Source organism: Coccinella septempunctata, chromosome 6 (assembly GCF_907165205.1).
Source record: "Coccinella septempunctata chromosome 6, icCocSept1.1, whole genome shotgun sequence".
Taxonomy (NCBI): domain Eukaryota; kingdom Metazoa; phylum Arthropoda; class Insecta; order Coleoptera; family Coccinellidae; genus Coccinella; species Coccinella septempunctata.
In genome coordinates, this window is record NC_058194.1 from 420,039 (window position 1) to 433,887 (window position 13,849).

Sequence of the window (13,849 nt, forward strand, 5' to 3'; positions counted from 1 at the left end):
TGAAAATCATCAATAACTCCGAAACTACTGTATATCTCGCTATACCTAAGAGTTCGAAAGACTCGTCATAAACAATAAATTCTTCTTATCAAGTTTCGTCGCCATCGGTCGACAAACGAGCGAGATACAGTGTGACCATTGTCAGAGCAGAAGATCGATAACTTCGAAACCGCTGAATATTCAGCTGTACCTAAGGCTCTCAACGATGCGTCTTCCATAGTAGAATCACCACAGCAAATTTCATCGATATTGGCCGAAGAGTACGGGAGAAAATGGGGAAAACTTGAAAACACAAAAACGCCTATAACTCCGAAACCGTTAGGAATTCAGCTGTACTTAAGGTCTCAAAAGAACTGTCTTGCATAAAGGAACATCCGCACCAAGATTCATAGCTATAGGACACCAAATGAGCGAGATATTGGCAAAACCTTCAAAAAAACAAAAAATTTCCATAACTTCTACAATTTTCAAGATACAGAATATTTATGTTACTCTTTCAAGGAGACATCTCGACGATCCTGAGCGATTTATGGCATAGAAAATTTTCGACCCAAAAAGTCCTCCACTGCAACTGTCAAGATCCACCCTGTATATTTTATAGTCGCAATCGATTCTATGACCCTCAAAAAACATAACTACCATATTTCATCGAAATCGGACCACCCCATCCCTCAGAAACGAAGCCAACCCTCTTCCTTAAGCCTATCCGCCCCTACTTCAGTACATCTTTATGCATCTAACCCGTTTTCTAATGATTCTACATCAATATAAATCACTATTCTCCATATATTAACCCACCCAGGGCCCCTGGGTTTTTGAGATAATTCATTGGGAAAATGTGCATAATTGATCGGTTTTGGCCAAAAATTTAATTGAATCATTTGGAGGTTAGGTTAGGTTGTTAGGTTGGGTTAGGACAGTACAAACAAAATTTCATACATAAAAATATCATTATTGTGGATTTAAATATAGGTTTAAAGAACGGAAAGGTGAAAATATAATTTTTCATGTTAATATAATGATTCATTGGGAAAATGTGCATAATTGATCGGTTTTGGCCAACAATTCCATTAAATCCTTTGGAGGTTAGGTTAGGTTGTTAGGTTGTGTTAGGACAGTGAAAACACAATTTCATACATGAAAATATCATTGTTGTGGATTTAAATGTAGATTTAAAGAACCGAGAGGTGAAAAAAGAATATTTCATGATAATATAATGATTCATAATGTACATAAATGTACATTCTCGGTTTTGGTCGAAACTTTCATTGGGTCCTTTGGAGGTTAGGTTAGGTTGTTAGGTTGGGTTAGGACAGTGAAAAAACCATTTCATACATGTAAGAATTAATAAAAAGACGTGGTTGATACTTTTTATTCACAAAGTAGGATGGCGGTCGGTTATCTAGCACGAGGAAGTGCTCTAACAAAGGGTCAGGTACAAAGCGTATCGCCCGACCAGATAGTTCAAGTAATTGTGTCTTCGGTCTGTGCAGAAGAGAGAGCCGGTAACATTGGAGCACAGAGTTCATAGAGCATAGGTTCTATACTCTTATTCTTCCTTCGACATTCGTCGTCGGACATTATTAGTATATTTTAAGGGGGGTCAAATTAACATTTGCTAACACGGCCATACTGACCACTGAAACGTCCTCGTTTCACTTAGTAGGCATAAACAATATCTTAATATCAAAAAACATTGTTAAAGGGAGCTTGTAAACATAAAACAGTTGAATCTTTGTGTACATGGCTCTGTTTGATGCGCTGGCTCGCGCTGCGGCATTATTATAGGTGGAAAAAAGAGCCAAGAGAGAAAAAAATCACCACCGCTTACTGTTTACAGATCAGGTCAGCAAAACACTTGGAATTTCAAAAGTTGAAAAAATTGTCATTTACCACATATAAACTGTTAAATTAGGTTTGTGACATTGCACAGAAGTTAGCCTCTACTAGGGACTCCCGTCCGGGCCTTACTTGTCAATTGCACAGAAGTTAGCCTCACTAGCGACCTCCCGTCTCGGCCTTACTTGTCAATATCACAACTGTGAAATTGCACAGAGGTTAGCCTCAACTAGGGACTCCCGTCCGGACCTTACTTCTCAATTGTACAGAGTTAGCCTCACTAGCGACATCCCGTCTGGGCCTTACTTGTCAATATCACTACTGTAAAATTACACAGAAGTTAGCCTCTACTAGGGACTCCCGTCCGGACCTTACTTGTCAATTGCACAGAAGTTAGCCTCACTAGCGACCTCCCGTCTAGGCCTTACTTGTCAATTTTACATATTCGTATTTAAAGTACCGAAAACTTATCATGGAATTTCAAGTGCTTTGGAAAACATTCAACATAAAATGAACATGAGACAATACAATGGATCATAACAGAACAATAAGAATCTCATAAGGAACAGTATAGAACATAAAATCTGATGGACATGAGAATATTTCACTTCATCATGGCGCATCATTGAAACTAGCACTCACTCATCACTATTTGCTTTTTTTTTAGGCCAAGATCTCATTGGTTCTATTCTGGACTCCTACTCTTCTCAAGACATATAGATCGTTTGGTAGGACTGCTTGCACTTCGAAAGGTCCAATAAATGTTGGCTCCAGTTTTTCTTCATTCGATAGATGTCACCTGCCAGCGTTATACTATACTCCTGGATTGCTCAACGGGAACATTTTACATTCTTGAGAGCGCTTGTCTTGTGTAAATCTTCATACAAATTCACGTACGAAACAGATCAACCTTTTGCAATTGGTTTTGATTTTCCTGAAACATAACAAAGCGCCAGTATCTTATTTTCACTAGGTATGTTCCGTCTAAGTTAGTCGACATGCTTGAAAATTCTTGTTATTTGACAATATTCGATTTATTCAATACTTTACTAATCGCTCGTCCAATCCTGACAAGTCTAGATTCAAATCTAATGTGCTAATTGATTGTTACGAACACTGGGTAACTAAAGTTTGACTGAACTTGTTTCTCTCTTTTTCTTAACAAAATAAAAATCTTCAGTATGTCCCTTTCTATCACAGAAATTACATTCAAGACTGGAATTTTCTGGATTAGAATTAAAACAACGTTTCTTCACAATAATCTAACTTTCTATGCCTAAATTTTCCACAGTTCCTACAATTCTCATGAAAGGTTTTGTCTGATTCTGTTTTCCGTAGCTGCTTCATTTTTCTAGTTTTCTACTATTATCTGAGACTAATATGGAGGGTCGGAATCCTATGAAGAAGGCAATTTCAGCTGCTGCATTTCATTCTTAGCTTCTTGCACTAATAATCTATTCTTAACTTCTACATTTGTGATATCATGTGCTATCAAGCTCAACACAATTTCCCACGGAAACTTTTCACAACGTTTCCTGATCGAATTCAACTTGGCATGAGCATACTCTACTAACGAACTAAAATTTGCACTACTTATCAACATGCTAGCTTTAAGCCTCGTGGCCGGAGTTCCTTTCTCAGGGAACGCTATCTCTAAATTCCTAGAAAATGTTGACCAATTTTAACAATCGGTTTCCAATTTTGATAAATTTTGGCTGCACGGCCTTTCAGGGCTTGCCCAGCTTTTAATACTACAACAGTATCAGACGTACCTGTTTCGAATTTAATTTGATCAACTTCCTCAATCCACTCCTTGGTTGAAAAGGATGTATCGTCGGGGTCAAACTGGGCTAACGATAATTATGCGGTCACCACGTGGTCGGTGTCGTTCCTTAAACGAAATGGCTTCACTTTCTTCGGGAGCTTTGTTGAGATTTTGCTGGTCCATTTTGGCTTATTCTTGTAGATTCTCACAAAACACAAACGATTTTCACTCACAAAATAGGATCCTCAATTTCTTTTCTCGAAAGAAGAAATTTAATCCCACTTCTGATGTTAGAATTAATAAACACACGTGGTTGATACTTTTTATTCACAAAGTAGGATGGCGGTCGGTTATCTAGCACGAGGAGGTGCTCTAACAAAGGGTCAGGTACAAAGCGTATCGCCCGACCAGATAGTTCAAGTAATTGTGTCTTCGGTCTGTGCAGAAGAGAGAGCCGGTAACATTGGAGCACAGAGTTCATAGAGCATAGGTTCTATACTCTTATTCTTCCTTCGACATTCGTCGTCGGACATTATTAGTATATTTTAAGGGGGGTCAAATTAACATTTGCTAACATACATAACACTATCATTTTGTTTTAGGTTTAAAGAAGCGAACGGTGTACATATAATATTTCATGATAATATTATATAATGATCCATTGAGAAACTGAGCATAATTGATCGGTTCTGGCCAAAAATTCAATTGAATCATTCGGAGGTTAGGTTAGGTTGTTAGGTTGAGTTAGGACAGTGAAAAAACAATTTCATATATGAAAATATTATTTTTGTGGATTTACATGTAGATGTAATGAACCGAGAGGTGAAAATATAATATTTCCTGATACTATAATGATTCATTGAAAAAATGTACATAATGGATCGGTTTTGGTCGAAACTTTAATTGGGTCATTTGGAGGTTCGGTTAGGTTGTTAGGTTGGGTTAGGACAGTGAAAAAACAATTTCATACATAACACTATCATTTTGTTTTAGGTTTAAAAGAAGCGAAAGGTGTAAATATAATATTTCATGATAATATAATGATTCATTGAGAAAATGTGCATACTTGATCGGTTTTGGCCACAAATTCAATTGAGTCATTTGGAGGTTAGGTTAGGTTGTTAGGTTGGGTTAGGACAGTGAAAAAACAATTTCATACATGAAACTATCATTTTGTTGTAGGTTTAAAGAAGCGAAAGGTGTAAATATAATATTTCATGATAATATAATGATTCATTGGGAAAATGTGCTTAATTGATCGGTTTTGGTCAAAAATGTAATTGAGTCATTTGGAGGTTAGGTTAGGTTGTTAGGTTGTGTTAGAACAGTGAAAAACCAATTTCATACATGAAACTATCATTTGGTTGTAGGTTTCACGAAGCGAAAGGTGTAAATATAATATTTCATGATAATATAATGATTCTTCGGGAAAATGTGCATAATTGAACACTTTCGGTCAAAAATTTAATTGCGTCATTTGGAGGTTAGGTTAGGTTGTTAGGTTGTGTTAGGACAGTGAAAAAACAATTCCATACATGAAACTATCATTTTGTTGTAGGTTTAATGAAGCGAAAGGTGTAAATATAATATTTCATGATAATATAATGATTTATTGGGAAAATGTGCATAATGGATGGGTTTTGGCCAAACATTTAATTGAATCATTCGGAGGTTAGGTTAGGTTGTTAGGTTGAGTTAGGACAGTGAAAAAGCAATATCATATATTCCAATAACATCATATACACTTACTTTCCAGAATATCGGTTTATTTACATTGATCGGATAACGCTCGAGGGCCGAAGGCCCGAGACCTGCCTAGCATAAATCCCATATGATCCGACAAACTGTAGCATAAGTGTGATATGATCCGAAAACAATGATGAAATTTCACGCGATATAACCGAATGTAACTCGGAATGTGATATGTTCAGTTGATCAATTATGGCTACTAATTGAACTGAAGTATTTTGAGGTTAGGTTAGTTTGTTAGATTGGGTGAGGACAGTGAAAAACCCATTTCATATATGTCCATCTAATCATATACACAGACTGTTCGGAATATCGGCTTATTTGCATTGATTGGATAACGCTCGAGGGCCGAAGGCCCGAGTCCTACCTAGCATACATCCCATATGATCCGACACACTGTAGCATAACTGTAATATGATCCGAAATCAATGATGCAATTTCACGCGATATAACCGAATGTAACTCGGAATGTGATATGTTCAATTGATCAATTATGGCTACAAATTGAACTGAATTCTTTTAAGGTTAGGTTAGTTTGTTAGATTGGGTGAGGACAGTGAAAAAACAATTTCATATACGTCCATCTAATCATATACACTTCCTTTACGGAATATCGGCTTATTTACATTGATTGGATAACATATATCCCATATGATCCGAAAAACTGTAGCATAACTGTAATCTGATCCGAAAACAATGATGAAATTTCACACGATATAATCGAATGTAACTCGGAATGTGATATGTTCAATTGATCACTTATGGCTACAAATTGAACGGAATTATTGTAAGGTTAGGTTAGTTTGTTAGATTGGGTGAGGACAGTGAAAAAACAATTTCATATATCTCCATCTAATCATATACACTTACTTTTCGGAATATCGGCTTATTTCCATTGATCGGATAACGCTCGAGGGTCGAATGCCCGAGTCCTATTTAGCGTACATCCCATATGATCCGACCAACTGTAGCATAAATGTAATATGATCCGAAAGCACTGATGAAATTTCATGCGAAATAACCGAATGTCACTCGGAATGTGATATGTTCAAGTGATCAATTATGGCTAATAATTGAACTGAAGTATTTGAAGGTTAGGTTAGTTTGTTAGATTGGGTGAGGACAGTGAGAAAACAATTTCATATATGTCCATTTAATCATATACACTTCCTTTTCGGAATATCGGCTTCTTTACATTGATTGGATAACATAAATCGCATATGATGCGAAAAACTGTAGCATAACTGGAATATGATCCGAAAACAATGATAAAATTTCACGCGATATAACCGAATGTCACTCGGAATGTGATATGCTCAATTGATCAATTATGGCTAATAATCGAACTGAATTATTTTACGGTTAGGTTAATTTGTTAGATTAGGTGAGGACAGTGAAAAAACAATTTCATATATGTCCATCGAATCATATACACTTCTGTTTCGAACTATCGGCTTATTTACATTGATCGGATAACGCTCGAGGGCCGAAGGCCCGAGTCCTTCTTAGCATAAATCCCATATGATCCGACAAACTATAGCATAACTGTAATATGATCCGAAAGCAATGATGAAATGTCACGCGATATAACCGAATGTAACTCGGAATGTGATATGTTCAAGTGATCAATTATGGCTATGAATTGAACTGAATTATTTTAAGGTTAGGTTAGTTTGTTAGATTGAGTGAGGACAGTGAAAAAACAATTTCATATATGTCCATCTAATCATATACACTTCCTTTTCGAAATATCGGCTTATTTACATTGATCGGATAACATAAATCCCATATGATCCGAAAAACTGTAGCATAACTGTAATATGATCCGAAAACAATGTTGAAATTGCACGCGATATAACCGAATGTCACTCGGAATGTGATATGCTCAATTGATCAATTATGGCTAATAATCGAACTGAATTATTTTAAGGTTAGGTTAGTTTGTTCGATTGGATGAGGACAGTGCAAAAACAATTTCATATATGTCCCTCGAATCATATACACTTCCGTTTCGGAATATCGGCTTATTTACATTGATCGGATAACGCTCGAGGGCCGAAGGCCCGAGTCCTGCCTATCATAAATCCCATATGATCCGACAAACTGTAGCATAACTGTAATATGATCCGAAAGCAATGATGAAATGTCACGCGATATCACCGAATGTAACTCGGAATGTGATATGTTCAATTGATCAATTATGGCTGATAATTGAACTGAAGTATTTGCAGGTTAGGTTAGTTTGTTAGATTGGGTGAGGACAGTGAACAAACAATTTCATATATGTCAATCGAATCATATACACTTCCGTTTCGGAATATCGGCTTATTTACATTGATCGGATAACGCTCGAGGGCCGCAGGCCCGAGTCCTGCTAAGCATAAATCTAATATGAGCCTGAAGAATTCGATGTAACGGAAATTTACGTAACTAAATATCACCCAACTATATGTTATCACACGTAACCTACTCTAACACACGAAGCTAATTTAACCGAAATGCAACAATATACCATCCGTCCCCTAACGGACGCATATTCGAATGAATTATTCTACTACATAAGAGCATTCGCAACGATGAATCATGCCAATGAATGTGTTTATAATATTGGAAACGCCCTAATCTATAGTTGAATCTATCCGTATTCTTCATATGATCGAATTTGGAATACAGCTACATATCGACGAATTCAATCGATATATGGGGATTCTACCTATTTCTATTGATCAGATAACGCACGAGGGCCGAAGGCCCGAGTCCTGCCGAGCATAAAACTAATAAGATCCCAAAGAAGTAGTACACGTTGTTGTTGTTGTTGTTATTGTTGTTGTTTTTGTTATTGTTGTTGTTGTTCATGTTATTGTTGTAGTCATTGTTGTTGTTGTCGTAATCGTGGTTGTTGGCAGTTTTGTTGTTATAGTAGTTGTTGGCATTGTTGTTGTTGTTGTTGATGTTGTCATCTTTGACTTTCGTATGGTTGTTAGTTGTGATATTGTTGTTCTTGTTGATATTGTCATCTTAGTCATTGTTGTTGTTGGTATGTTTGATGGTAATGTTGTGCTTGATGGTGTCCTTGTCGTTGATATTGTTGTTGTCGTTCTGGTTCTATTTTGTGATGTTGTTATCGGAATTATAATTAGTATTAGCGTTAATGTTGTAAGTATAACAATATACCAATCTTCCCTCAACTGACACGTCGAATATGTGAAACATAATATGTTTGTTATGGTGTTTACATCGAACAAACTACGTGTGACAATTCGTCCAACATTTCTAATATAGTTGTACGTAAATAGCAATATAGGCAACTGTCGATTCTGTCCCATCGATAATGTCATCTTATGATAGAACAAATATGATATCTATATATGTATGCGAGTCTAAGAAACCGGTGAATTTACCTTATCCGTAGTCCATACTCATCCATCTATCATACACTCAACAAATATACTGTCGATATGTGAAATCATCTACGAAATCCACTCATGCTTAGGGATTATCTTTCAGTAAACGCTATCAGTTACTGTATTATATATGACGTCTCCAATTCACCCATACGATGAATCGTTCCTTTACGAGTGGTCACAACGATTCATCATGCTAGCTAACGTGTGTATAGTATTCGGAATTCCCTTATCTGTTGTTGAATCTATCCGTATTCTTCATACGATCACATGTGTTATAAAGCTACATAAAGACGAATTCCATCGATATATGGGGATTCTACCTATTTCTATTGATCAGATAACGCACGAGGGCCGAAGGCCCGAGTCCTACCGAGTATAAAACTAATATGATCCAAAAGAAGTAGTAAACGTTGTAGTTGTAGTTGTTATTGTTGTTGTTTTTGTTATTGTTGTTGTTGTTCATGTTATTGTTGTTATTGTTGTAGTCATTGTGGTTGTTGTCGTTATTGTGGTTGTTGTCTTTTTTGGTGTTATAGTAGTTGTTGGTGTTGTTGTTGTTGTTGTTGTTGATGTTGTCATCGGTGACATTCGTATTGTTGTTGGTTTTGATCTTTGTGGTCTCGTTGCTATTGTCATCTTTGTTATGGTTGTTGTTGTTAGTGTTGATGTTAATGCTGTTATTGATGTTGTCATTGTTGTTGTTATTGTTTTTGTCGTTATTGTTATAGTTTTTGAGGTTGTTATTTGAACTGTAATTACTATATATGCCAGTTGCATAAACCGACGAAGTTACATTAACAGTAGTCCATACTAATCCAGCTATCATACACTCAACCAATATACTGTCAATATGTGAAATCATTTCAGTGATTCAAACACTCATACTTAGGGTTTCTCTTTCAGCAACATCTATCAGGTAATGTATATAACGTCTCAAATGCACCTATACTGAAGCATTCCTCTACGAGCTGTTACAACAATTCATCATTGTGCTAATGAACGTGTTTATAGTATTGGAAACGCCCTAATTCGTCATCACTGGTTTTCATGTTCTGACTTTTCAAATACTCTGTATTCTTCATATAATTAAATTTGGTATAAAGCTACATATAGACGAATACAATCGATATATAGGAATTCTCCTTATCTCTATTGATCCGACAACGCACGAGGGCCGTAGGCCCGAGTCCTGCCGAACATAACTTCAATAAGATCCATACGAAGTAGTAAACGTTAGTATTGTAATTGTTGTTATTGTTGTTGTTATTGTCGTGCTTGTTGTTACTGTTGGTATTGGTATTATGCTTGAATTCGTTGTTGTTAGTATAACAATATACCATCCCTCTCTTAAGCGAGTTCAGCCTAGGAATCTCAGAAAATCACATCCTCACGCAATTGACGTCCATCTAGAGACAGTTCATTCGACTATTTACTAACCTAAGTGAATAACTAGAACGCCAGAATACACAATATAATAACGGCACACACTTACCCATATGTTTTTAACATTTTATGCAAATACTAGAGCCAATCCGTTCCGGCTCCAAAGCTAGCGAAGTATTGGATGGTTAAAAATACCAACTAGTATTATCAGCATCATCACCATTGGCATACGTATTATAGTATCCTCATAGCTTCGGTCCACATATCTAGTCCGCATCCTTATAGTCACAACGCAATAATTGCTACCTCAGTTTCAGTTGCTTTTAATTCGGATATCCCCTCCAATTCGTAATAGCCGAGTCCAAAACGTCACATTAGAAACTGGAATTTTCTAACATCAGAACGTCGAAAGAACGGTTCCGGTACCTCACTTCTAACCCGAGATATCGATACCTTCTACGAGGAGGGTAGGGGGTAGACACTCCCCATACATTGTGTTTTTACCATAGACAGGAGACCTATCCGTATATGTAAGGATATGTACGAGAACACTTCTTTAACAACGCGTTTAACATACTTCCTACTATTACATAATCTATCTCAACATTAATGGGTAGAACAATACAAGAGAGGACCGAGCCACGTATCTGTTAGACCGTCGGGCATGCCTAGGACGGTAGCATAACCTAACCTAAATCGAATATAGACGAACCGAGGAGTCGGAATACGCGAACGCAACACCATCTACTGCGCTTGCGTAGACGGAACTCGTCCTAACTCCGTCAATATCGATCGTATCCGGATGCGGCCCTCGGTTACGTAACACTTAGGTCATCTACTTTCCGACCGTACATGATTCACCGATCTACCTATACTAGAACTAGGAGAGAAACACGAAACACGATTTTCTTATATGCCCCGAAAAATCCGAAAAGGCGTATCAGACCGATCTCTATTGATCGGATAACGAGTACGAGGGCCGAAAGGCCCGAGTCCTGCCGAGCATAAATCCAATAAGATCCAAAAGTAGTAATAGTAGTAGTAAACAGTGTTGTTGGTTTTTTCGTTTTTGTCATTTACACTGACATAACCTAATCATACGTAACCGCACCTTACCGAATCGAAACTACATCACCTCGAGGTCAAAACGTCCAAAGAACGATTCCCCCAACTCACCCCCGGGCCGAGTAATCGACCCCTCATACGAGAAGGGGTGGGGGTAGCTACCTCTGTCACATGGTTTTCTCCTAATGAAACGACCATCTATACGTACATGTACTTTTCACATACCTACTATACCATTAGTTATATACCTCAGGTTGGACAATAATGGGTAGAACAATACAAGAGGGGACCGCGGCACGTATCTGTTAGACCGTCGGACATGCCCGGGACGCTAGCGTAACCTAACCTAAATCGAATATAGACGAACCGAGGAGTCAGAATACGCGAACGAAACACCATCTACTGCGCGTGCGTAGACGGAAATCGTCCTAACTCCGTCAATATCGATCGTATCCGGATGCGGTCTTCGGTTACGTAACACTTAGGTCATCCACTTTCCGACCGTACATGATTCACCGCTCTACCTATACTAGAACTATGAGAAAAACGACTTTCTTATATGCCCCGAAAAACCCGAAAAGGCGTATCAGACCGATCTCTATTGATCGGATAACGATTACGAGGGCCGAAAGGCCCGAGTCCTGCCGAGCATAATTCCAATAAGATCTATACGAAGTAGTAAACGTTATTGTTGTTGTTGGTGTTATTGTTGTTGTTATTGTTCATGTTATTGTTGATATTGTTGTAGTCATTGTTGTTATTGTTGTCATTGTGGTTGTAGTCATTGTTGTCACAGTTGTTGTTGTCATTGTTCTTGTTGTTGATGTTGTCATCGTTGATGTTAGTATTGTTGTTGATTTCGAGGTTTTTGTTGTTGTTCTTGATATTGCCATCTTTGTTATTGTTGTTATTGATATTTTTGATGTTCATGTTATCATTGTTGTTGTTGATGTTGTTGTCGTTATTGGTATAATTTTTGATGTTGTTATAGTTGTTGATGTTATTGTTGTTGGTATAGTTGTTGCCGTCATTGTTGTTGTTAGAGTAGTTGTTGTCATTGTTGTTGTTATAGTTGTTGCTGTTGTTTTGAAAGTGGTTGTTGTGATTCTTGTTGATGTTGTCATTTTTGTTGGTGTGGCTGTTTTTGATGGTTTTGTTGTTGCTGTTGATATCGTCAGCCTTGTTCGTGTTGTTGTTGTTGTTGTTATTTTTGATGTTGATGTTGTGGTTGTTAACGTTTTGGATGTGGTTATTAGCGTCGTCAATGTTGGTATTATAACAATATATCATATAGCTTTAACGCTAGCAAAGCATATGATTGGTAACATTAAGACTCATATGTGGAATACTATAATGGCAATTAGAACTATTATTATAATTGTCATCCTTAGGCCCGATACCTTCACGAGCGAATAAATCAATTTATTCCATAGACAACTCCTATTCATATAAGAAGTGAAACTACGGTTTTTCTATTGTTAGATAATGTTATTCATCGAATGAAGCATTAGTAGAAGTTTTTGGTTTCTGAAAGTATTGTAAGTTTTTGTGTGTGTGTTTACATTAATCAGTGAGAAGTAGTATACCGTGATTTCGTAGAATTGTTATACCTCATGTAATTGCATTTTCTAACACCGCAATAAGGTATTCTTCAGATGGAACATTATTGGACAGGCACTTATTTACAATTACGAAAATATACGCGAAGGTAGAAGCACTGGGTGATATAGTATAGGGCCGTGTAGCAAAACGTTATGTAGATGCGCTTATTCTCCTTTTCCAAGGAGATGATGCCACCACCACCACCACCTCCTTACACTCGAAATTGACCTTTCGTATAGCCTCACTCCACATTTCTATTTCGAATCCGTATAGTCACAACTCACTTATTGCTGTCACAATTCGGTCAACTTCTACATTCATCATTCAAGAGTTATTTATGATCGAATTTGGTATAAAGCCACATATAGACGAATACAATCGATATATGAGAATTCTACTTATCTCTATTGATCCGACAACGCACGAGGGCCGTAGGCCCGAGTCCTGCCGAACATAAATTTAATACGATCCATACGAAGTAGTTAACGTTATCGTTGTTGTTGGTGTTATTGTTGTTGTTATTGTTCATGTTATTGTTGATATTGTTGTAGTCATTGTTGTTATTGTTGTCATTGTGATTGTCGTCATTGTTGTCATTATTGTCGTTATGGATGTTGTCATCCTTGATGTTAGTATTATTGTTGAAGTTGATGTTTTTGGTGTTGTCGATATTGTCATCTTTGTTATTGTTGTTGTTGTTGTTGTTGTAGTCATTGTTGTTGTTGTTGTCATTGTGGTTGTCGTCATTGTTGTCATAGTTGTTGATGTTGTCATCTTTGATGTTAGTATTGTTGTTGATTTCGAGGTTTTTGTTGTTGTTGTTGTGGATATTGCCATCTTTGTTATTGTTGTTGTTGATAGTTTTGATGTTCATGTTATCATTGTTGTTGTTGTTGTGGGTATTTTTGATGTTAATGTTGTGCTTGATGGTGTCCTTGTCGTTGATAATGTTGTTGTCGTTCTTTTTATATTTTTTGATGTTGTTATTGGAATTGTAATTATTATTGGCGTTAATGTTGCAAGTATAACAATATACCAT

General features: G+C 37.0%; 1 protein-coding gene across 1 annotated transcript; it reads right to left on the reverse strand.

The window, feature by feature from the left end:
* Positions 1–11,874: 11,874 nt before the first annotated feature.
* On the reverse strand, positions 11,875–13,849 carry LOC123315272 (GATA zinc finger domain-containing protein 14-like). The gene is made up of 2 exons (XM_044900913.1): positions 13,209–13,849; positions 11,875–12,502 (listed from the first exon to the last, which is right to left on the reverse strand). Exons 1-2 carry the CDS (start codon positions 13,847–13,849, stop codon positions 11,875–11,877), a joined length of 1,269 nt encoding a protein of 422 aa, XP_044756848.1.

Bases quoted from the DNA above. Each gene is read 5' to 3' on its own strand.
- LOC123315272 (XM_044900913.1), bottom strand. From the start codon at position 13,849: ATGGTATATTGTTATACTTGCAACATTAACGCCAATAATAATTACAAT. The intron at 12,503-13,208 runs GTAGAATTCTCA...CTAGCGTTAAAG, and splicing joins TGTCGGATCAATAGAGATAA to CTATATGATATATTGTTATA.